Below are 23,148 nucleotides of genomic sequence, written 5' to 3'. Positions count from 1 at the left end.
GTCCCTGATTCTTCACCTGCTTAGCTGACAGTGTAATCACTCAGTTCTCTATTCACTTAGGCCTTGCTCCACTCAGAGTAGCTTCCTGGCAGGTCTAACTTTGTGATCCCCACCTGTCTTGGTCCCAGTGGAAGTTGCAGGCTGCTTTCTGATAACCCCTGTCTCCATTGTACCAGAGCAGAGCTCGGGCAGCAGGGCGGATCATTTGCCCTGTAAATCACCACGTGCACTTACCGTGGTCTGGCTAGCATGGAAAGAGGCACACAGAGAAGAGGTGACTTGCCCAGGGTCACACAGCCAGTCAATAGCAGAGCCAGGACTAGAACCTAAGACACTTGACTCCTAGCCCAGCGTCCTCGCTAACTAGCCCATACTGCCTAGCCACAAAGAACCCTGAAATCCCCCCACCCCAACTTTACCTTGTACAGAAGGCCAACCTGGAGGCAAAGGAAAAACTCACAGGTTTGGAGTCCCCCTCTCCCCATTCTCTATTAATCCAGCTATTCTTCATCTTCATCCTCTCCCTTCCTTGCTGCCCTCCCCTTTGCACCCTGGCAATCCTGGGCTAATGGTTTGCCAGCTCCTGCCAACCCCAGTGTCCTGGCTTTGATATTGCAGGTGTCAGCTGCCCTGATCTGCCTCCCTCTAGTGCAGGGAAAGTGAGAGTGCTGCAGGAGAAAATCACACATCCTGCTTGGAGCCGGATGTTCTTTTGAGTCTGGGTGACAGGCAGGAAGAGGTACCCTGCAAATCTGCCCCAGGCTCCAGCCAGGATCTGCCTGCAGACAATGGTCTCCACATTAGTGAAAGCAGCTTGGTGTAGTGGAAAGGGTGATTTCACTCTTACTCCCTATAGACTTTATTTCACAGCTCTGCTGATTCTTCACCTGCTTAACTGAGTTTATTGCTGAAGCATCATTTACTGAGGCCATGTCTCCACTCAGAATGCCCTGCATCAGCAATCAACGTAGCTGCTTCTGCGTGCTGACCCACACAGGGGCAAGTGTGGGCAAGGACAAGCCAAAGTTTGCACTAATTCAGCTGCTGGGGTTTACCCTGACTACACAAGCATGGGGAAAATTCCACCACAAGGTATCTCGGCAGCTCTCACATCTCTCTTCCATTGACCCACTTGCTGATCCTCTCCACTACTCGGCTCACATGAATTCAGCTACCCATCAACTTGCCTCTCTGCTCCTGACCTATGTCTCCAGACCTGCATCTCAACACAGAGCTAGCTGCCCCTGCAGCTTTCCCAGGAAAAGGGAACCCAGAACGGCGTGAAGGGCCGCCTGCCCCAGAGTCCTCTCATGCTTGTGTCTGGCCTTCACAGCCTATGCACTTGGCTCTGCACTAAACCTTGGCAAACCAGGCTTCAGCCTGAGAGCCGATTTGTTTGCTTTGTTAGAACAATGCTGAATTAGCTGAAAGCCTCTGTCTGTCTCTGACCCCTGAGAATTAGAGATCCTGGATGTGTCTCCCAGTCCAATGAAATGGAGGGGGAAAGAAGGAGGCAAATGTCCCACTATAACACCAGCTCAGCCCCCTGTTTCTTAACTGGATAGGCTCCGGGAGCATGGGCGGCGGGTATTATAGGCCAGGGCGGGCTAAGCCTCCCCTGACCCGGGCTGTGGTCCCACCCATGTTGCATTCCGAGGCCCCAACCTCTCTCTCTGGTTGAAGCCAGTGTCACTGGGGTGGAGGGAGTTGGGCCAGCAGCACAGACCCGCTCTGGAGCTGGCCTGGCACTCGGTGGGGTGGGGTTGGCTGGGACTCCTCCAGCCACGGGGGGGTTGTTTGGGGCTCATGTCTGGGATAGATTGTGCCAGCAGGGATTCTCAGAGTGGGCAAAAGGCCTCACTGGTGTGCTTAGAAGAACGCTCTCTAAGCAGGTGTGAAGAAAGCACTGGGGAAGTTTGGATTTCAGGAATACACAATGGCCAAGGAGAGGGGATCTTGAGGTCTGGGCCAGGGGGAAAGGAGACATCATTAGGAGAGCCTGAAAAGACACAAGAGTCTGAGCTTCCAGAGGTTGGAGCAGCGGAAGATGGTGCTGGCACCCACAGTCGCTGCATCCTGAGAGAGGACAGGGGTGTCCAATGCTAGATACACTGCATGTGTTCAGCTGCTACAGGTCTGCAGAGGATTAGAGCAGTGGTTCTCAAACTTTTGTACTGGTGACCCTTTTCACATAGCAAGTCTCAGTGTGACCCCCCCTCCATCCATTAAAAACATTTTTAAATATATTTAACACCATTAGAAATGCTGGATGCAAAGCGGGGCTTGGGGTGGAGGCTGACAGCTCGCGACCCCTCATGTAATAACCTTGCGACCCCCTGTGGGGTCATGACCCCAGTTTGAGAACCCCGGGGTTAGAGAAACAGGAAGGGCAAGTCTGGGCTGTCTTTCCCATTCAGCATCATCAGAGCCAGCCAAGTGGGGAGCCAGAGGAGTTGTCTGAAGACAGGCTTGTCTGGGACAATGACAGAATTGTTCCCTAGAGTCTGGGAACCAGCGGCAGCTCTCTCCCAGGAGAGCCTGAGGGAGCCAGGCTGTGCCCCTGTAGCAGACCCCGCTCGGTGCAGCTGCTCTCCGGCCCTAGCGCCCGTTGTAATCAGCTGGGACCTGGGGACTTGCCTCTTACTGCCTTTTGTCAACCCCTGGCTATCCCCATGGCACATCTTTATCTCACCCGACCGCAGCACTCACCCTTTGCCTGCCAGCCGCTTGTTGGAGCTATTGCTCTGCCTCTGCTGGCCTGTCTCAAAGGCAGGGCTGTTTCACTTCCCCTGTGGGAGGAAGCAGCCCTAGTAGTTTTCTTGTTTGGGGGAGCAGAGGATCCTCCCTGGCTCTGCCTGCCCTTTAGCCCAAGGAGCGAGGCCCCAGATCTCTGAGCGGTCAGTGATGCGGAGGACAAGAGCAATACTTCCCCATTTACTCTGTTCCAGCAGCTGCTGGCACCTGATTTGTCAGTCCAGGATGCAGGCAGCAATGCGCCCTGTCCTTCCTGCTTTTGTCACCTGCGTAGCAGACACCAGGTGGCAGGGCTTGGTCAAGCCAAAGCTGTCTGGGCGTTTCTGAGCCCTGCAAAGTCCTGGATGCTGCCTCTGCTGCAGGGCACCTTGTTCAAAGGAGAGGGTGACTTGGCACCAATATCAACCCCCGCCCCCCCAGTAATCCCCAGCATTGTGCTTACAGGGCTCAGAGATCTCATTCCAAGGGGCCCAGAACTTAACTGCAGAAGAAGGCCTGAAATCATGATTTTTCAGTAGCCAGGTTGAGCAGATGTTGTTTATTGTCTTGGGACCCACTGAGCTGTGCCCATTATTCGCCTGTGTAACCACTGACCCTGTCACTGTTACCCTTGGCCTCTCCGCCACACCCCGTCTATTGTTCATCACACTCACTCATGCCTCATTTCAAAAGAGATTGTTGCCCCATGGGGCAGGGACTGTGTGTTCCTGTGGGTTTGTGCAGCACCCAGCACACGGGGAGCCTTGTCCTGTACAGGGCCTCTAGGTGCTATGGTAATACAAGTACAATAAATAATAATAGCAGTAAACTTTGATCCTTCGGGCTTGCAAATAGCCATGGCTGGAAACCTTCCGAGCCTGTGTCTCCCTGCAGCAGGTATTAGCACCCGCACCTGTGCACAGTGGATGTAATGACACCCCCATCCCCAGGAGGGAGTGGGGAATTCTGAGTCGGTGGCATCTGACACCTACTTTGCACAGGTGTCAGTGATAACATGAGGTGCAAGGAAGGGCAAAATCTGGCCCACAGACACCAATAAGCATATTAGGTGACATCCAGAATAGAACTCAGGGCCTGCAGCTGTAAAAATGCTAGCCTGCTTAGTAAAGAGAACGGCATCCCACACAGGCAGGGGCTAAATCTCCTCCATCCTGTAGGCAGGCAGAAGTGGTGCACACACAGAGAGGCCCAGCTAAGAGGATGGTCTAATTTTGTCACCCATGAAACAGGCTGTAGGGGTAGAACAGCCTGTGGCTGCAGTGACATAAAGATCACTTGACAGGCAACAGCCCGGATGGAGAACTGGATTCAAACCACTTTTTGCTGCTTCCCTAGCTCAGGTGCGGATGCCCAGCCTGTGCAATGCTGAGTTGGTCCTTTGTCTACATGAGGAAGCCTGAGGTGCTGAGGCCCATACTGCTTGCTGGGGGAGGGGCAGATTTCTCTGAACAGGGCCTGCAGAGATTTGGGACCCCAAGACACTTTTTGTAGAACAAGACTAGATGTCTTGAACCCTCCCATCCAAGACTTCTCCGAGCATGAATGAATTGGGCTTCCCAACCTCCCTGCACAGCAAATCAGCATCACTAGCTTTACTTTGCAGATGGGGAAACTGAGTCTTAGAGAGGAGCCGTGACTTGTTCATGATCAGAAAACAAGTCAGAAGCAGAGACAGGAACTGAACTAATCTCCTGGCTCCCGGTCCTGTGCTTTAACCACACAAGATTAGCCTTGTCGTGCCTTTATGGCCTTGGTTTTAATGTCCTCCCTGTCCCCAGGCCATAGGGCTATGGGTGCTGGCTACTCCCTGCGCAGTGCCATGCGGCTGGGTATAGCTGTCCTAGTAACCCTTGGGGAGGAGGGGATGCAGAAAGACACACTCAAATGGTTTGATTTTTTTAACACTATAAACACTGCAGGGGCTATTGCTTATTTTAATCTGTCTGGATGCTTCTAGGATTCTCCCCCCTTGCTAAGGATGGGTAGCAGGCCTCATCTTCGCTGCTCCCAGTGCAGTGACTCCTAGCATGTTATAAGTGAGTTGAGAGGGAGCTGGCGATGAGAACCGGTAACCAGAGAACTTTGCTACTAGCTGACCTGGCTAATCCCAGATTACACACGGGGCTTTTTGTGTTAGTGGCTGAAAAATGCCCAGAGGGCTTTTTTCCCAGCGGTAGAGCATGTGACAGGACTGCACAGCTCAGCAACATACAGATCCTACAGACCTATGTTTTCCCCATTGAGCTGTTCCTGTAGACTTAACAAATGGTCTCAAGGGCTTGGCCTAATTGGTAATTTCTCTTTGGGGTCTCTGTTCACTGGAGAGTTAGCTGGGGCTCTTATTCAGGTGTTATTCCTATGTCCCCTCCTATCCACACACAAGATTCTGTCAGGTGAATAGGGTGGTACCTTCACTCTGAGCTAGCTGGTTGGCTAGGGGGTGGATTAGAGCAGGGGGTCTGCTTGCATGCTGATAATACACGCACGTTGCAGCAAGTACACAAGCTAAGCACCTGAATGCTCTAGTCCTCTCATGCCTTGTGCCCAGATGGGCAGACAACCTCCCCTACAAGTCACTGGACGCCCGCCCTTCCCTAGCTCCTCACTAGGTACAAGTCACGGGGAAAGCACCATGAAGCAGCTCAGCTCAGCGCAGAGTTAAGGACAATGGGTTGTGCCCTCGGAAGTCCTAGCGACACACACTAGCGAGTGCAGCAACAGTCAGGGCCCGGTAGCTCAGGTGTAGCTTTGCAAGGGCAGCCACTCACACCTGGCCAACCCTGGTCCCACCCTGGGCTATCACTGCAGTGACTCTATAACCTTATTCTCTCCCGCCCCCCCCCCCATCAGCTCCTTGTGAGAGCAGAGAGCTGGGTGACTAAAGAGCTCCCCTATCTCTGACTCAGACTCAGACAAGACTTTGGTCTGGTGTGGAGCTGAGCACAGGTGCTGACAATTGGCCCTGCTTCAGCACCCAGCCACACATGCTTTAAAAGGGCAGTGCACAGAGCCCCTTAGGGCTTAAGGAGACTATAGATAGCGGCTGCTGTTACAAACCTTTACAGACCATTCTACTTGTTCTCTGGAGCCCAGCAGTTCAGAGGCCTGTAGTGGGGGAAGGCAGATGCTTCCCTTTGGCAGCCAAACAAAGTAAGTTTTCGATTGACAGTCCTGTGATTCATTGCCACTCCCTTAAGCAGCTACCTTGTAACTTGTTCAAGTAGCAGGACAGCCCTGGCCATGCAGCCATATGTGGGGAGAGTTGCATCCCTTAAAGGTCTTGCTGTGACCCCAGAGACCCAAGTGTACTTGGGTTGTACCTGTAGTTACAGAACCAGACATACCGTTGCTCCTTTGTTCCTCCCGCCCAGCTATGTGGGGCACTGTTTCCCCCAGGATTATCTTGCTGCCCTTCTGCTTTTTGTCCTGTTTCTCTTCTCCCCTCCCCCCCCCCATCTTAAATTCAAACTGAAGCTATGCCCTGGCCTGAGAGAGACCGGCTGGGACTTAATTGGGTTCTTCCATCTCTTGTTCTCCTGGTTTTGTGAGTCACACGATGTACTCACCTTATTCTATAGCACCTTGGCTACCTGGCATTCTGGTCCGTTAGTTTGTGCTAGTCTTACAAGAGGCCCCCATCTGGATTGGGGCTCCATTGTGGTAGGTGCTGTATGAACACATAGCAAGGTCTGGTCCCAGCCCCAAAGAGCTTTCAGTGTAACTAGATGGAAAAAGGATGGCATCATTCCCACTGAAGGACCTTCTGATGAGAGACTAAACATGCTTCAACTATTAAATTTATCCCAGAGATAGACTTGATCAGTCAACAAGTACCTAGGTGTGGAGAAGATTTCTGATCACAGACTGCTCTTTAACCTAGCAAAAAAAGACATTCTGAGGTACAGTGGCTGGAAGCTGAGGCTAGGCAAAGGCTAGCACTAAGGTATGCATTTTTAACAGTGAGGGTAATTCAAGGTTGGAGCCACTTGCCTAGGGTGGTGTTGGATTCTCCAGCATTTGCAGTCCTTAAATCAAGACTGGCTCTTTCTGAAAGCTCAGCCAGAAGCTATGGGCTGGATGGAGGAGTTACTGATGAAACTGTCTGGCCTGTGTTATGCAGGAGGTCAAACTAGATGATAGTAAAAGTTTTGTAAAATCTCTGAATCTCTTTCCATCCCCCATGCCTCAGAGGTGGCATGCTAAGCCAGCCCTTTTGCTGGGGCTGGACACTGGGAGTGGGCTTGAGCTCTGGGCGATCCTAAGGGTTGGGGGGGTTGGAAAAGGGAAGAGTTCCTGGCTCTAGTTCAAGAGTGGGGCAGAGCATCTTTTGCTCATGGTGGAATGGCCATGCCTGCTGTCCATCTTACCTCAGCAGCTTTGTCCTTGTTCTCTGTCTTTAGCCACTCCCATTCCAGCTGGGTTCCAGGATAATGGTACCTGCTGGTCTCCCAGGACCACTTCTCCTGTAAAATATTTTGCTTCATGTAAAATTAATGTTGCTAATGCAGACCTGGTTTCTGCCTGTCCCTGCCCTGAGTGGAGCTACTGTAATGCTGCTGTGGGTTAGCAATGGAGGTAGCGCTCTGGGAGCTGCTACTGTGGTGAACAAAGAAACCCACCTGCTCTCTCTGGAGGTACCTTCCCGTTGTCCAGAAGCTTCCTCTAGGGGGGTCCAACAGTGCCATGCTGAAACATCATCCCTGTGTCATGGGGGGGGACAGTGAGTTGTCCAAGGTCACGTAATCTTGGCCAAGTTGGGAATAGAACCCAGATCTCCTGAGTCGTAGCCCTGTGCGCTAGCCACTAGACCATGCTGTAGCAGGATTAGATATGTGTGCCGCCTGCCAGTTTGGGGGTAGGGGGAGACTGTTCCGTGTGCCACGCTGGGACTATTCCATTCCAAGTCCTTGTGGCCCACCATCTGACCTACTCCCCTTCTCAGAGAGTGGATGGACAGGTCCTCCAGCTGCTACATCTATTTTCCAATTTATTGCATCCTGTAGCCGTGGTTCTATGTATATTTTAAGGTCACGGTTTCTGACCATCTCTGCTTTTTTGCTGCACAGGGAGGATGAGCCAATCCAGACACCCCACCCCCAGAGCCACATTGCTGCTTGCACCATCACAGCTGTTAACTTCACTGCTGTCCAGTGTGCCTGCATGGAGAGGGGGTGACCCGTGGCTGGCTGCAGCACAGAGGAATGCGGCTGTCAAGTGGTTAACCAGTTGCAATGGGAGGCACATTAATTTCTGCTCTACTGTGAGGAGGAACCCTGTTTATTAAATGGAATGTCACCAGGCCAGAGGGGAAATGTCCTTGTCCAGCCTCAAAGAGGGTGTGCTGGTGAGTAACAAACCCATGCTGACTTGCAAGTGTCCTCTGAATCCCAGATGAGTGGCTTGTCTAAAGCCTTCTGGCTGCTCTGGGTAACTGCACGGGCCAGAGCTTTTAACACTATCCTGATCAAACACAAAGCAACTGCCTAGCTGCAGAAACCTCTGCTGAGATGAGTCTTGTCTGAGTGATTACACCAGTGGTTTTCAGTCAGGGGTACGCCTAGGTCTTCCAGGGGGTACGTCAGCTCATCTAAATATTTGGGTAGTTTTACAACAGGCTCCATAAAAAGCACTAGCAAAGTCAGAACAAACTAAAGTTTCATACAAACTATGACTTGTTTATATTGCTCTGTATACTCTACACTGAAATGTAAGTACAATATTTATATTCCAACTGTTTTATAATTATATGGTAAAAATGAGAAAGTAAGCAGTTTTTTTCAGTAATAGCGTGCTATGACACTTGTATTTTTATGTCTGATTTTGTAAGTAAGTAGTTTTTGAAGTGAGGTGAAACTTGGGATACGCAAGACCAATCAGACTCCTGAAAGGGGCACCGGTAGCCTGGATAGGTTGAGAGCTGCTGACTTACACAGCTGCTGGCTGAAGCAGTGAATTCCAGACTGTGCAGCGATTCAAACACCCCTCCAATAGCCCTGGATGTTGCCGAACAAATCCACATTCACCCAATCTGAGCTCAGGGTTACACCTCCCAAGCAGCCATTATTGGGGGCGGGGGAGTGAAGGTGCAAAGTGCGGGGAGCCCTAGCTGGCACATGTGATCTTTCTGTGTAACCGTCTATGACTTCATGTATTTCCTCTTAGCTGATGCCACCGACTGACTCTCCTGACAATGTTTGTGATCCTCCTATACAGCCCCATCAGGTTCTCCTCCCAGTTACTGGGATTGCTCCATGGCACACTGCTGTTACGCTGCATGCTATGATGGGGCTCCTAAGTCTGGCTGTCATGCCAAGCAGGACTACCTGGAAGAACCTGCTCCTGCAGCTGAGTTACCAGACTGGGAAAATGGAAGCCCCTGGATCCCTAGATGATACAAGAGCACAGTTAAGCTGCTGGGCCTGCCTGGCTAGCTGTCCTAACTTTCCTCCTTCAGGGCAGAGGCATCTCTTTCAGGGCTGGCTCTAGGATTTTGAGGCGTCTCTGCAAGCACCCACCCCATTCCATTCTGTGATGTTTGTAGGGAGGCAGTGGTGCAAGGAGAACCCAGACGTGCTCGGGACTCCAGTGAGTGGGTCAGCACAAGAGACCGGCAGAAGGGGCTCTCTGGTTTTGCTGCTGTCCCTGTGAACTGGCAGCCTTGGTAAATTATGAGTAGAGCCCCACTAAATTCACGGTCCATTTTGGCCAATTTCACGGTCATAGGATTTTTAAAATTGTAAATTTCATGGTTTCAGCATTTAAATCTGGAATTTCATGGTGTTGTCGTCATAGGGGCTCTGTCCCAAAAAGGAGCTGGGGGGTGCAAGGTTATTGTGGTGAGGGTTGCAGTACCGCTACTCTTACTTCAAAACAGCTGCTGGCAGAGCTCTGCCTTCAGAGCTGGGCATCCAGCCAACAGCCGCTGCTCTCTGGCTGTCCATCTCTGAAGGCAGTGCAGAAGTAAGGGTGGCAATACCGGGGCACACACCACCCCTGCCTAATATAACTGCTATCCCCCATTTTGGGTCAGGACCCCTAATTTGAGAAATGCTGGTCTCCCCTGTGGAATCTGTGTAGTATAGGGTAAAAGCACACACAAGACCAGATTTCACGCGGGAGACCAGATTTCATGGTCCGTGACACATTCTTTATGGCTGTGAATTTGGTAGGGCCCTAATTATGAGAATCAGGCTTGTGCTATTTGAGCCTATGCATTAAATTAAAGAATCTGCAAAAGATCCCGTAGCATCTTGGTCTGACCCAGCCAGTAGCTTCTGAATTAGTGTGGAATTTATTTAAAGGGTGCTGGTCTATTTTACACTAGTGTGTGTTCTCCTTACCCCCAGAACACGTACAGGACTGGTAACAGCAACGCAAACTCCCCTTCCTTCCTCTGCCCTGCCAACGTGGTCCAGCTCTGACTTGCATCTCTAGGGGGATGAATTCAGTATCCAAGGTCATTCAGTTCTTGGCTTCTTTCTTGAAATATCCAGCCAACGTGTCAGTTCGTGCCGTTTGGGATGATGGGACATATTTCCACTGCCCAATGAATGGAGACCCACCAAACTGATCTAATGTAGGCTGCCAACAGATGGTCACTGCCAGTGGCACCTGAATTAATTTTGAACAAGGAGCCTGGAGCTGAAAGGCTCTGTATCCTCCAATCACCCAGCAGGTACCAGGACATCTCTGGCTCCTCCTGGGCTTCCCCAGGTACAAAATGCCTGCATCAGCATCTGTCCATATTTGACTGGAGTCTGGCACTTTCCCTTGCAGCCCTGGGGCCTGAGTCACTAAAGATATTGACTCAAATGGCTTCGTATGTGAAGTCTGACTGGCTGCACGGCTACCAGTATCGGCGCCTTGTCTGACGTGGATCAGACACTGATGATGCATTCCTGAGCTCCTGTTCCTCTTGTGGAGCTGAGGTTTCCCAAGGGATCCAGAAAGCTGATTTCGTCCCGCTCCGATCCTCTCAAAGCTGAGATCGCTTTCCAAAACCCAGGCCGGGGTCCCTTCTTTGGAGCCTGAGCCCAAGAGTCTGATATTTCCCCTTCGTGCCCGGGGTCCTGTATGACAGCCCTTGGTTACAAGGTGAGCAGGTGGGGTGAGGGGTGTGACATCCATCCAGGGGTGTGACAGCCATCAGTTTCTGTAAGATGCCCTCAGGAGTCTGACAAAGGTATTAACTAAACAAGCCCCTGATGGATCGCTCCTAGTGCTAAGAGCGCTGTCTGATCAGAGCAGCAGAGTCTCTCTCAGTGGCTCACCACCCAGCCTCATAAACAGAAGCAAAAGGCCCCCTGAGCCTGGGAACCTCCGCTCGATCTGTGGGAAAGGGGCAGGCTGGGGCTGTGCTCAGAGGAATCTGGAGGCACATTGGAGTTGGTAGGCAGCACTGACCAGGCCAAGCACTAGCTACTAGGCAGTCTGCACCCCCGTGGAGGGTTCTAGCCAGGCTGTGGGCTGAGTGAGCAGGGAGAAGCCCATGTGACCTACTGGCTGCAGCTCTGGATGACCCTGAGTGGGGCAAGTCCTGGTACTCTCATAAGTCTTGAGAGGTTAATCCTTTGGGGCCTGTACCCCATCCTGCTGAATGCTGTCTTAACGGTGCTGCACATCAGCTGCCGGGAGTGCTGGTTAGTGACAGGTGAGGCTTCCTTCTGTGCCTTTAGGGTATGTCTACATTGCAAGTAAAACCCCACTGCTGGTCTGTGCCAGCTGACTTGAGCTCCCAGGGCTCGGGCTAAGGGGCTGTTTAATGGCAGTGTAGATGCTCTGGCTGGAGCCTCCACTTGAGGACTCTGTGTGGTGGGAGAGTCCCAGAGCTCAGGCTGCAGCCTGAGACTGAACATTTACACTGCAATTAAACAGACCCTTAGCCTGCATCAGCTGGCATGGACCAACTGCAGGCTTTTAATTGCAGTGTAGACATACCAGCTGAACAAGCCACTAAGGGTAACACCAGTGCTATCTAATAGGATTTTTTGGGCTCTGCCACTCTACTCAGAACCCAGGTGCTGGTTAGGAGGAGGTCCAGAAAAACGTTCTCGTGGTCTCCAAAGTGAACCAGGCCAGCCAAGAAAGCATGCTGCACTTCAGATGTAGCCAGTGAAGAGTGCAAGGCAGGTGTAGGGCCGTCCTGGCTGTTCAGCCTGGGAAGGAGGCAGCAGCAGCTGCCTCCTGCACAACCTAGAAGTTTTTGCTGGTGGCTGCTGTAAAAACAGGCCTGAATTTCCAAGAGGGCTCAGCACCCACAATTGGGATTTGAGTTTCAAAAGACCCTGTTTTTTTCTCTACCTAAAGAAGTGGCTGGATTTTTCCAAATACTCAGCATATTGGGTATAGGTGAGGTGCCGAGCTCTCTTGGAAAAACCTGGCCTTAAGTGTCACAGTGGGAGCTGCCAGGTGCTGAGCACTTGGCCATGAAGCTCAGGTAGGCCTTAATTTGTGCTGGGGCTGAGCCCCGGGGGGCACCTCTAGGCTTGCCACATCAGTCATGGTTTGGTTAAATCTGTATTTTATTAGTGTTTTTCCATAACTTCTATCACAGCAATTCTCAAACTAATGGGGTCACCAGGGTTGGCATTAGACGTGCTGTGGCCCGGGGCAGAGGTCGAAGCCCGAGCTTCGCTACCTGGGGCTGATGTCGAAGCCCAAGCCCCATTGCCTGGGGCAGAAGCCCCCTGGCTGTGGGGCTCAAGCTTCAACTTCCGCCCTAGGTGGTGGGGCTCAGGTTACAAGACTGGGGGGGCTTTGGCTCTGCCCCACCCATCCACCTGGGGTGGCAGGGCATGGGTGGGCTCAGGCTTCGTTTCCTCCCTCTTGAGGTGGTGTAATGAACTTTGAGAACCCCTGGTCTATCACATTGATGGGGCCTGGTGAAGTGATTCTCCTGATTTGAGGAAAGCAGCTGTCAGTTACAAAATCACATGCTGACATGACCTAGCTAAGTAAACTAGCTGCTGTTTTGATTGTCCCTGTGCACCTCCAGAAGCATGAACACCCCTGGCTTGTCTAACCATGGACTCTTGTCTTCTGGCCCTGCTGGAAAAGAGTATGCTGGTACAGGCAGCAGGACTGATTGTAGGAGTCAATGGAAAGGAATAGTCTCTTGTACCATTATCTCTGGCCAAGGATTCCAACTGCTCCTCAGTCTAGAGACTGGTTCTCAACTGATAGCAGCCAGGGCTTGTATTTAGCAATAGTGAGGGAGTTGCTTAGGCCTGAATTGTTTTTTGGGCCCTGGCTGGTTCCAGTGCAAATACAACCTGCCAGAATACAGAGCTGAAAACAAATCCAGGAACATGGCCTCTGGGGACCTGTCTCTTGACATGACCTTTGTCCTCACAATGTAAATTTGCCAAGTGAAAAAACATAGGCAGATCTGGGAGGGATGGGGGAGGTGTGCCCTATGGTTTGAGTGCTAGATATAGGTCCCAAACCAAAACTTCTACTCCACATCCCAGAACCACGGGGAGTGGGGGGAAGGGAGGAGGTAGGGTTTGAATCAGAAGCATCCAATCCAATTTCAAGACCAGCATCTCTGTCCCTTTTTGCTTCAGCCTTGTTAGACTGTAATTCTGTTCATTTACTAACCAACAGCTAGAGGTGGCTAAGCCTTAACTCTTGTCCATTCCTTGCCTGTAAGAACGTGCAGACATCAAACTCTAGCTGTGGAACAGACTTCTAATTTAGCCGTCACTCTGGATCTGGCATGAGCAGTATTAAATACAGGGTCAGCTATTGTTAAGAGGCTGATCCACTGCTGTTGTTTAACATATGTTTTGTCCTTGAAGATATCAGGTTTCCTAAAGATATCAAACAGTCCCACACTCAGTACAGATTAACTGCTCTGGGCTTGTTCCATATATTTAATTTTACTCTTGACTTTGCAATAGTTGACCTTCTGATTCCATTAAATCTGATCCCAGTCAAAAATAGTTTCAAACTCGTGGCTGCTGGATTTAACCAGTGCATTATCTCTTTCACAATAAGGAAAGGGCTCTTGAGGCAAGGTAAAGTTAGATGGAATGCTCTGTCATGTTCCTTACTGCCTGACCTAAACAATAGAACAGGGTGAGCTGTAATAGTGAGGTTCCCCTTTACATATTCACTTTAAACTGGAAATCTCACGAAACCAAAGCTTTCTAACACAGACCTGATTGATACAGTGAGAATAGCCTCTTGCAAGACTTCTGAGCTTGGCTAAAACCAAAGGCACAGAGAAATATCCCAGTAATATGAGGTAAGCAGAGCCTTGTGCATAATGTGATTGTGACTTACATTGCTGCAAAATTGTGGATTATTTTAAATTGCCACATAAACTTTGCTTCAGAAGCTTAACTTTCATTTAAGCAAAAGTAGTAATCCTTGGCCTTTATGGTTGGGGAAAATACTAAACTAATGCTGTGATGTTTGCCTGAATCTGCAGCTCTGAAAAAGTGTGAGCTGCCCAGTTCATTCCAGTGGGGGTTAATTCTGAAACACAATGACAGTTTGAGTGCTAGCATGAACTATTTCACATGGCTGATCACTTTTGCAGAAACATCCAGCTAATGTATGTGTGTGTCAATTTTGCATGTAGGGGCAGATGTCAGGGGAGGTACGCAGTGAAGCAGCAAGTTGCGAGGGTGGGGAACAAGGAATTAAAACTTCCTCCAAGTTTTAGTTCCTCTGCTGCTGCTCGAAAGAGAGGGAAAGAGGGGGTAGATCCCCTCCCCAGCTCCAAAAGCATCACATCCCTCTTGGACACCAAAACCAGCTTCCATATCTTCATGCGTGTCAAAAACCCCAACTGCTCCATGTCCAAACAGATCCTGCTTTCCCGCCCCCCTGCCCCACCTTACACAGCATAGCTACACTGATCTGCAGCATAAGGAACGTTGGGAGCAGCATAAAATAAACTGAATATTGGAATACACCAGTCTCACACACACACACAGAGCCCTGATTGGATTGGGGGGGGCAGTGTAGGAGAGAGAGCTTGGAGGAAGTAGTGATGCACTATTTGGGGTCCCTGGTGCATAATTTAGATCTCATGTGTCCTCATAGGACCTAGGGCCTTGGAAATCCGTTGAATTAACCCACCTTTTATTTGTTTAGAGAGCTCTGGGTTGGTTTTCAGTTGCGAGCTGAGGTGTAGATTGCTTCGATCTGATCCCATCCCCTTGCCTCCACACGACACTTGGTTTAACAAGGGCTTGGGGCAAATCCCAGTTACCGTAGCCCACCAGCTTGCAAGGTGGCTAGCATAGTAGGTAATACTTCCCATCTAAGGGGTGCAAGTTGCAGGGACCATCAGGTCCCTCATGAAAAAGCTGAGCTCCTGAAAGATCTTAACCCTGGCATGAAACTGGAAACTAGCTTGCTGGGAAAATTCCACTGGTGGGTGGGTGTGTAACTGTTTTTCTGCCTGCCCCACTGGGACTTCGTATCTGTCCTGCACTTATCCCCTTAGTACTGGAGTGGCTTACATGAAAGTTGATTGTTGTCTCTGCTGGGGAGAGTGATGCATAATCCTCTTTTGTGTTTATATATTCTTACTGTGAGAAAGTTATGGGGAAGGGCAATCTCTTGCACTCTGTTCTGAAAGCAATGAGATCCATGGTCATTCTAATCTCTTACAGAAGATGTTCTGCATCTGATGGGGCCCTCTGCAAAGAGAGCTCAGATCCCAGTTTTGAGCTCCTGAGACGGCCAGTGTAGCAGAATCTGGCTTTGCAAGGATTTGAAATGGTTAATTTATTGTGAATAGCATAAAACACTTGTGAAGTGTGTTGGTAACTCTCATTTCCCATTGCAAATGGCCCATTAGTACAGTATGTGCCACAGTTTTTCTTAAATTGAAATTGTGACTGTCCCGTTTCCTACCATGACAAAACTGCCACCTTTGTAATGACTTCTTATCACAAGGTTATCCCTAGCTGTTAAACTCGCTGGCTTGTAGGAAAGCAGAAGTGACCTCTGTCACTTGACAATTCCAATCCAGCCTACACTGCACACACACATCCTTTCCAGTGCTGCACTTCAATTACAGGACCTGTTGATATCTGGGTAAATCAGACTGGTGTTCTGGTATTGGCAGATCTGACATGGGTGAGAGTTGAAAAGAACATAAAGTCCCTAGCGTGCTGTTACAACTTACTGAGTGGTGTTCCTGAAACAAGCTGGATAATAGCCAGGACTGGTTCTTGGGGGCTGAGAGATTGATCGGGCACCCCTCTATCAGTGAGCAGAATCTAACTAATAGCAGAAGCTCTGAGAAATCTTCTGTGGAATCAGAAGGGTCAGAAACTGAATGTATGTTCAGGTCTAATAAAAGATCAGCCACCATAAAGTGGATTTAAAAAACCAGGGAACAAGCTGATTGCAATCCCTTCAGCTCTCCCCAGGGCTTGTGCTTTTTATTGGAGCTGGTGGGAACTAGGGTGCCTCAGGCTAGACAGATGGTCATAGGACTCCTGGTTGACGCAAGGAAAAGGAAGTTAATTTCTCAATCCTGTTTGTTTTGTGGCTGAACGCACCACTCGGTGAGAAAGCAAAAGCACAAACTGTTACCGGAATCGAACCTGGGGTCTCCAGAACTGTACACATGAGCCTCTGCAGCTTGAACTGAATTCCCTACCTGGGAGCTGCTGTGGCAGAGTAATAGCCACTGTGGACTGTGCACACTGGGGCCGAGTAACTCACTGAACAATGAGTTGCAAAAGAACAAAACTAAGCAGAGTGCAGGTGGCATCTAGCTTTTAAAGTTGTCAAGCAAGATGCACTCTCATGCATCGTCCTACCTGAATGAAATACAGGGATTGAGCATCCTATTGGCTAATCTTGCAGGATGGGGAGAGGCTGAGACTGGTGGTAACTGTTAGACTAGGTATGCACTAGAAGTGCTTCATTATGCATCTCTGCTATCCTGCAGCATCTCCTGCTATTCCAAAACTAGGTCTCTTGATAGACACTGTCAGTCAGCCCACACTTAGTTAAATTACATTGTTTCTCCTTTGTGGACAAACTTCCTTGGACTAGGAGCACAGCCTCCAACTCATGTCCACTTAGGGCCTTAAGCAGAATTTGCAGTTAGTCGTGCAGCAGAGATAAATTATTGAACTAACCCACTGTCACATCTCCTCCTCTTTTTGTAGCTGATGTTGCCTGGTTTTGTCCAGGGTCTGGACAACATTAAAACTGCAGTCCAATTTTATTTTTGTGCAATTGTGCATGTTACTAGGCTTTCCACTGGTGGGCTGTGGTGTGCTTCTAAAAGGAGATACCATACTGGTGATCCAAACCACATTTGCAGTAATGCTTAAACTAGCATAGGAGTTTTAATTGGGAAGAACTCCTGAAGCACTCAGCAATGTCTGCTTGTTTCTACCCAAGAGACTGAAGTAAGTCTGGTAAGTTCAGGTAAGGTAACTAAGTAATTCTCTGCAACATGTGCTCTGATGCAACGTGCTCTTCAGTGGGTGGATGCAAGTGCTCAGATACAATAGTGATGGATGTGGTGTAAACAGCTGGATAAAGGCCATCACTTCCATACACTGAATGTGGATTTTCTGGGTAACTTGGTGACACTCCACTTATCAAATCCAAATGGCTTAGATCCGACAGTAACTTGGTTTGATTTAAGCTTCATCACCCTCCCTTCTGCGGCTCTGGCACACTTCTACTCCTGATTCTTTCTGCATCTTTGGAGGCCAGCTGTTCCGAGCTGACTTTGCTCCTTCTCTGCACAAGTTCTCAGCTTTTGGCTTGCTTACAGGGTTGGTTTCTTGTTAGTGGGTCTCAAGACATTAAAATAGTGTTTACATTCAAGTGGCAAACAAACAGGTTGGTAATCAGAATGAGGTGATCGTTAAGGTTCCGTATCCTCTAATTGCCAGGGCTAGAAGCAGATACTTTATGTACTCTGAATCCCAGCTCTGATGGTATCCCACTTGTCAGATGATAGCAAACATTTTCTAGAGTTGGTGATTCCTCAGACACAAGTCTCAAAAGCTGTCACTGGTCCCTTGGTTTGGCTATGTCATTTTTTAAAATTCCTGTTCTGGGACTGAATATAGAATCAGTGACATTTTTTAATTCCCTACGTAAAGTCTATCGTTGGTCATTATGAGGGAATGAACCTAGCACTAAAAGCATGAATTTCTGCCACTGGAGTTAAATAAAATAACTCCTCTAACTGGTACATGCATATCCTCTGGACAGGCCACTAGCAGAGACTCATAATGCAGACCTACCAGTGGGTTATGTCTACACCAGTATTTTTCTTCAAATTTCCTATCATTGCACCAGCATGGGGTGTCTATAGTTGTAGGAATGCAAGTGTGAATAGGCTGCTGGTGGTTCAACCACTGTTGCCTTGACCTGACCTGAGCAAAGATAGGTGATTCTGGTTAAAATGTCAGCACCTGTTCTTCTAGTTTTCCTACTATTCCTCCCACCAGTGGAGCCGCCCCTGTGCTAGTGGAAAGGTGGCGGACATAAAGGAAAATGCCAGATAGTCACAGCCAAGCACGCTCTACTTCTGCTTCATTTATTGGGATGACCTCCTCCTCCTCCACTTGTCTTGTCACCATCTCATTTTCAATGGTTTTGGTGTTTTTGCTGAATGTTCAGTCTTTCTGCATGTCTCCAACCAGATGCCACAGAATTGTTGAGCGCTCTCATTTCTTCAACTTAAAAAAAATAAAATTTAATTCTTTTCCTGTTTCTTCCACAATTCAGGCTCCAAAGACTCACTTGAAAGCTACTCTGTGCCCTTCTGGGGTCAGGAAGGCTGAGAATTACATGCTGGATCCCACTGGTAACAAGACTGCAGCATGCAGATTTGTTTAAAAAAGCACAATGCAAGCATTTCTGGATCAAGGGCTACTTCCCCATTTTTGTGCTGGAGGACGAAGTACACTTGTTCCTGGCCTTCTTAGAATTATGACCTTGGAATGAGACTCAAGGCAAACTCCTCATTGGGAAGCCTGTGTAAGGCCCACACTTGGTACAGGATGCCCAGAACTCACAGCTGTGTTAAAATATTTGGCAGGTATTTTATTCTGGTCAAGATGACTCATGTCAACACACTATAAAATAAATTATTTATATTTAATTTAAACCATGCTGGGTTCTTGGATTATTTCTCACCATCAGGGGACTAGAGTAGATGACCTCTCGAAGTCCCTTCCAGTTGATTCCTCACACCCTGTACTACTTTGGTTGTGCTGTTTAATTGCAGCTGTGTGTATTTTTATACCAGAACTTGTGTGTTGTTAATAGGAGTCCAGTTTTATAATTCCATTCAAAAGCGTTTTAGGTTCCCTTTATCCTTCTGGCTCCTGTCCAGATATCTGCCCTTGTTTATAAAACATGGAGTGCACCCTGTCACTTGGTATGAAATAATCCCCAAACACAATAAAATTCCAACCAAACCAGTTTGAAATTGCACAGCTGAGTTCTCAGTGGAATATTTTAAGGGAAGACACATGATTACCCAACATATTAGCCCTGTGCTTTCATGGCTGCCCTGCTGTGGTCATTGCTATTCTTCTTCCTTTGGTCAGTAATTGGCTTGTGGTTCTGCTGTTCCAATATATTAGTGTGTCCTCCATGGAGATGATTCTCAATTTTGCCAGAAATAGTACAGGCTCAGAGTGATGTGAGTGTGCTCATGAATGCTCCTGGGGTTATGTATAGGATGACCCGGAAACATCTGTCAGTGGTGCCATTATTAGATAGAGGCTTGGAAGGATTGACTGATAAAGATCTAATGTTGGTAAATGTCAACTTCATAGGCACAACCAGTGAAAAAATATTGCTATTGATAGACTGAAATGTACGAAAAGGCAAAGAGGAATGGCAATTGAGAACTTAGTCTGATTTAAGGATATTTGTTTTTTTTGACATGTGACGTTGACTATATGTATTTAACCTTTTCCATTTCAACGTCTTCATTAGATTCTGGTCTCTCGCATATTCTCACACAACTGAACATTTAAACAGAGACCCATTTATTAAGCATTTTATCTAAAGAATTTATTAAGTAAGGTTGGCAGAATTCAATATTTTTTATCTGTGCTCTTATATTCTGGACCCAAAACAAACATTCAGGGTCCAGTTTACTTGTTGGTTCCCACATGCCAGTTTTACAGTGAGTCTGTTTCAGCATCCTGAAAAACACCAGCTTTGATGTAGAAAGTTTACTGACAGGAGAACAATTGCTATACAGATGGGCACCTGTTTTATATAAATTGTTTACCTGCGACATCAGCCAAGATTAACTTCTGAAAGTAACATAGAATTGCTGGGCTGGGGTAAGGCTTTTTAAAAACAGAGGAGAAACTAGAGTCCCCTTGTTTTTAAGGGTCTTTGCTAGTGAAAAGCTGCCATCTGTTTCTTAGTGGATGAAGTGTGTTTAGGGATACAGCTGTATTCTTATCTCTCAATCTGTTAATATCCATGAAGGATGTGAGGGGAGAGAAGGGGTTAGTCAGGATGTGGGCGCCTGAAGGTCTGGCTGTGGTAACTGTACCTGTCCCTTATTCATAGGGTCTGTTTCTGCTGCATGTGGCTATGTATTTTGCTATCCTAGGTTGCACTCAGCCCTGGCTGAACGATACTCCAAATGAACACGATGAGACTGCAGATCCTCCTAATGCTTTGTCTGGATGGCCTGCAGCAGGGTCTTTCCCCATGAGACACAACCTCCAGTGGAATCTGTCTTTAAATTTGTGTGTGTGTGTGTGTGTGTGGGGGGGGGGGGTGATGGGTTTTTTGTGGGTCTCTCTAAGCTGACCCCCTGCAGCCAGGCCTAATGCAATGTAAATGACCTGGCCTGGGTGAAAGAACAAGGGCAGTGGAAGCCAGGGGCCTCGCTCCAGCTGTGTCTGCCGCCAGAGAGACACATTTCCCCCCCCCCCCCCGCTATGGGCCTGGCCCTAGTCCCGTTCTGTAGGGGCGCGCGCCGCCCCGCGGCGAAAGGGGGGGGGCGGCTCCCGTTTGCAGAGCGTCCTGCCCCCACCCCAGGTCCCGCAGCGGGGTCGGACCCTCCCCCAGGTTCACCCCTCCCCCTTCAGCTCGTGTGGGGGGGCCCCAGGACCGCGGAGAACGTTCCAGGCCCGGCGGGCGCTGCGGCACCGGCCGGGAGAGTGCGGGAGCCGGCCGGCGCGGGGGCTGCCGGGAATTGTCGTTCCTGCCCCCGAGGCTCGGCTCCGCAGCCTTACCTGGGGGGACTACGCTTCCCGTCGTTCCCCGCGCGAGACTCGGCCCCGCGCCGGCGCAGTGGGGCCGCCGGCGCCGCTATAAGGTTGTGGTTTGGCTGCGGGGGCCGCTGAGTGGCGAAGCCGCAGCAGCGGGGCAGAAGCCGGGCGAGGTAACGGCCCGCGGCGGCGGGGGGCGCGCGCGCGCTTTCCCCTCACACCCGCTCCCCCGACCGTGCGCCGGGGACTGGTGCGGCCGGGCCGCCCGCAGGGCGGGAGCGGGAGGCCGGTGCCCTGGGCACCCAGGCGGCGACCGGGCTGGGAGGGGGCATTACCCCCTGTACCGGGGGGGAGACCCCCCCCCGGGATCCATGGGACGGGACGGGGGGGCGCGCACACCACCTCCCCCCCGGTCCCATGGGGGTGCAGAGGCAGTCAGGGCCGCGGACCCCTCCCTTGTTTATGTGGCGGGCAGGTGCAGCGGCGCGGGGGGGGGCTACACCCGCCCTGTGTTAGGGAGCGGGGGGGGGGTGCACGGTGGCTTTGGGGCGCGGGGGCAGCGCGATGAAGAACCGCTCTCGCCCGGCGCAGACAAATAAGCCCCAAGGCAGGCAAGGGTGGGGGCAAGGCGGCCCATGTGTGTTCAGTGGATTCCTGCTCCAGTGGGTGGAGCTCTCTGGAGGGGCATAGTGGGGAACCGTCTGGTTCTCTGTGAGTAAATAGGTTGCGTGGTGGCCGGGGAGGGGTCGCGGGATATTAGAGAGGCGAGGTGGGTGAGGTGATACCTTGTCCTGGACCCGTTTCTGTCTGTCTCTCACCAGCAAAAATTGGTCCAATGAAAGATCTTACTTCACCCACCTTGTAAGTCAATAGGGCCAGTTGTAAATATGAGGCAAAGGGCATGTTACAGAAATAGCCTGGATGATGATCTTTATGCAATTAATATGGGAGGCTTCTGGTCCATTGCACCAGACCAGACCTGCTGCTACATTTTTCTGGCTGCAGTATGATTTAAGCTGACCTTTTCACAGTGACTTGTTTTTTTTAAATCAACAACTATGGAGATATAAAATGTAATGCCGTGGGACAAAGTGACTTTAAGGCCAGCAGCTTTATGGAGAAATTTGCTATTCTAACCTGAAAGACTTAACAGTCTGAAAAGAACAGCAACCCAAAGCGTTTCTTTATAAATAAATGTACAGGCAGGCATGTAATCTAATGCAAATACATTTTAATGCTTGTACAAATTTGTAATGAAGATGAATAGTACTTGTGTGGGAGAAAAAATTATCTTTTTAAGAATAGGCTTTTTTCATAGTGTCTGTGGGCGCTGTAGAGAAGACTGACAATATCTTGTGCTAGATTTGCAGAGATGCATGCTGTATGTCCTATGGGTGTTGAAACTAGCATACTATTTTGAAATGCTAATATGTAAAATTACACAATCAAGAAAATAGAGTTCTAGATGTTTGATATTAAAACATTTTTGAAAAAATTATAATTTGCTAGAATCAAATGACTGATCTCTAGCAATTAAGATTACATAAGGATACAAATACTTGAAAATTATAAGTAGGCTAGATATTATAGTGGCGCTTCCGCACTGAGTCACTTTAGTCTCATGGTTACTTATGGATACCCTTTAACTAGCTTAGCAAGGGGTTCATGTGCTCTTGAATCAGTTCTCCACAAGGCACTGTGGAGTAGTTTGGTCACATGTTATAATAGGATTTCAAAATTGCTGCCCAAGACCTTTGGGTAAAAAGCTTCCTATTAATCATATAGGGTTGTTTAGGGTGTAGGACATATGTTTTAAGTGGGATTTTAATTCTCTTTAGATTTTTCTGAGGTGAAAATACAACTGTAAACCCTGGCGTTTACGGAAGGAGAAGATGAAAGACATCGACCTAGGAAAAGAGTATGTTATACCCAGTCCTGGGTATAGAAATGTGAGGGAGAGAGCCGGCTCGGAGCAGTTCCAAGAGCAGGAAGGGTTGAAATTCCAGCAAGCTAAATATAAGGTCAGTTTCTCTTTTCCACTCTCCATGTCTCTGTGTGGCTGCTTAATAAATTACATATAGCAACCCCTATTTTGCCATGCCAGCTTTGTTACCTTGAAGGTCAATGATGGACATTCTGCGTCTTGCATAGGAGAGGTCATTTGAAGGAACGCTGTACATATATTAACCTCTAGTGCAAAATT

The 23,148-nt window shown here is 49.2% G+C and overlaps 1 protein-coding gene across 7 annotated transcripts in view; it reads left to right on the top strand.

The window, feature by feature from the left end:
- Positions 1 to 13,876: 13,876 nt before the first annotated feature.
- Positions 13,877 to 23,148, top strand: part of ABCC5 (ATP binding cassette subfamily C member 5) — a 73,585-nt gene continuing 64,313 nt past the window's right edge. For 4 of the 7 annotated variants that reach the window (XM_073359172.1, XM_073359173.1, XM_073359168.1 and 1 more), the window contains exons 1-2: positions 21,017 to 21,118; positions 22,784 to 22,966. In XM_073359172.1, the coding sequence (XP_073215273.1) occupies positions 22,838 to 22,966 (129 nt within the window). In that variant the 5' untranslated portion in view covers positions 21,017 to 21,118; positions 22,784 to 22,837. Of the gene's footprint in view, positions 14,003 to 21,016; positions 21,119 to 21,545; positions 21,657 to 21,683; positions 21,807 to 22,783; positions 22,967 to 23,148 lie in introns of those variants that run through there. The other 3 variants (XM_073359170.1, XM_073359171.1, XM_073359169.1) reach the window with 3 other exon arrangements.

The sequence above is a fragment of the Lepidochelys kempii genome, chromosome 9, assembly GCF_965140265.1.
Source record: "Lepidochelys kempii isolate rLepKem1 chromosome 9, rLepKem1.hap2, whole genome shotgun sequence".
In the NCBI taxonomy this organism is placed as follows: domain Eukaryota; kingdom Metazoa; phylum Chordata; order Testudines; family Cheloniidae; genus Lepidochelys; species Lepidochelys kempii.
This window is presented reverse-complemented; position numbering and strand designations above follow the sequence as displayed.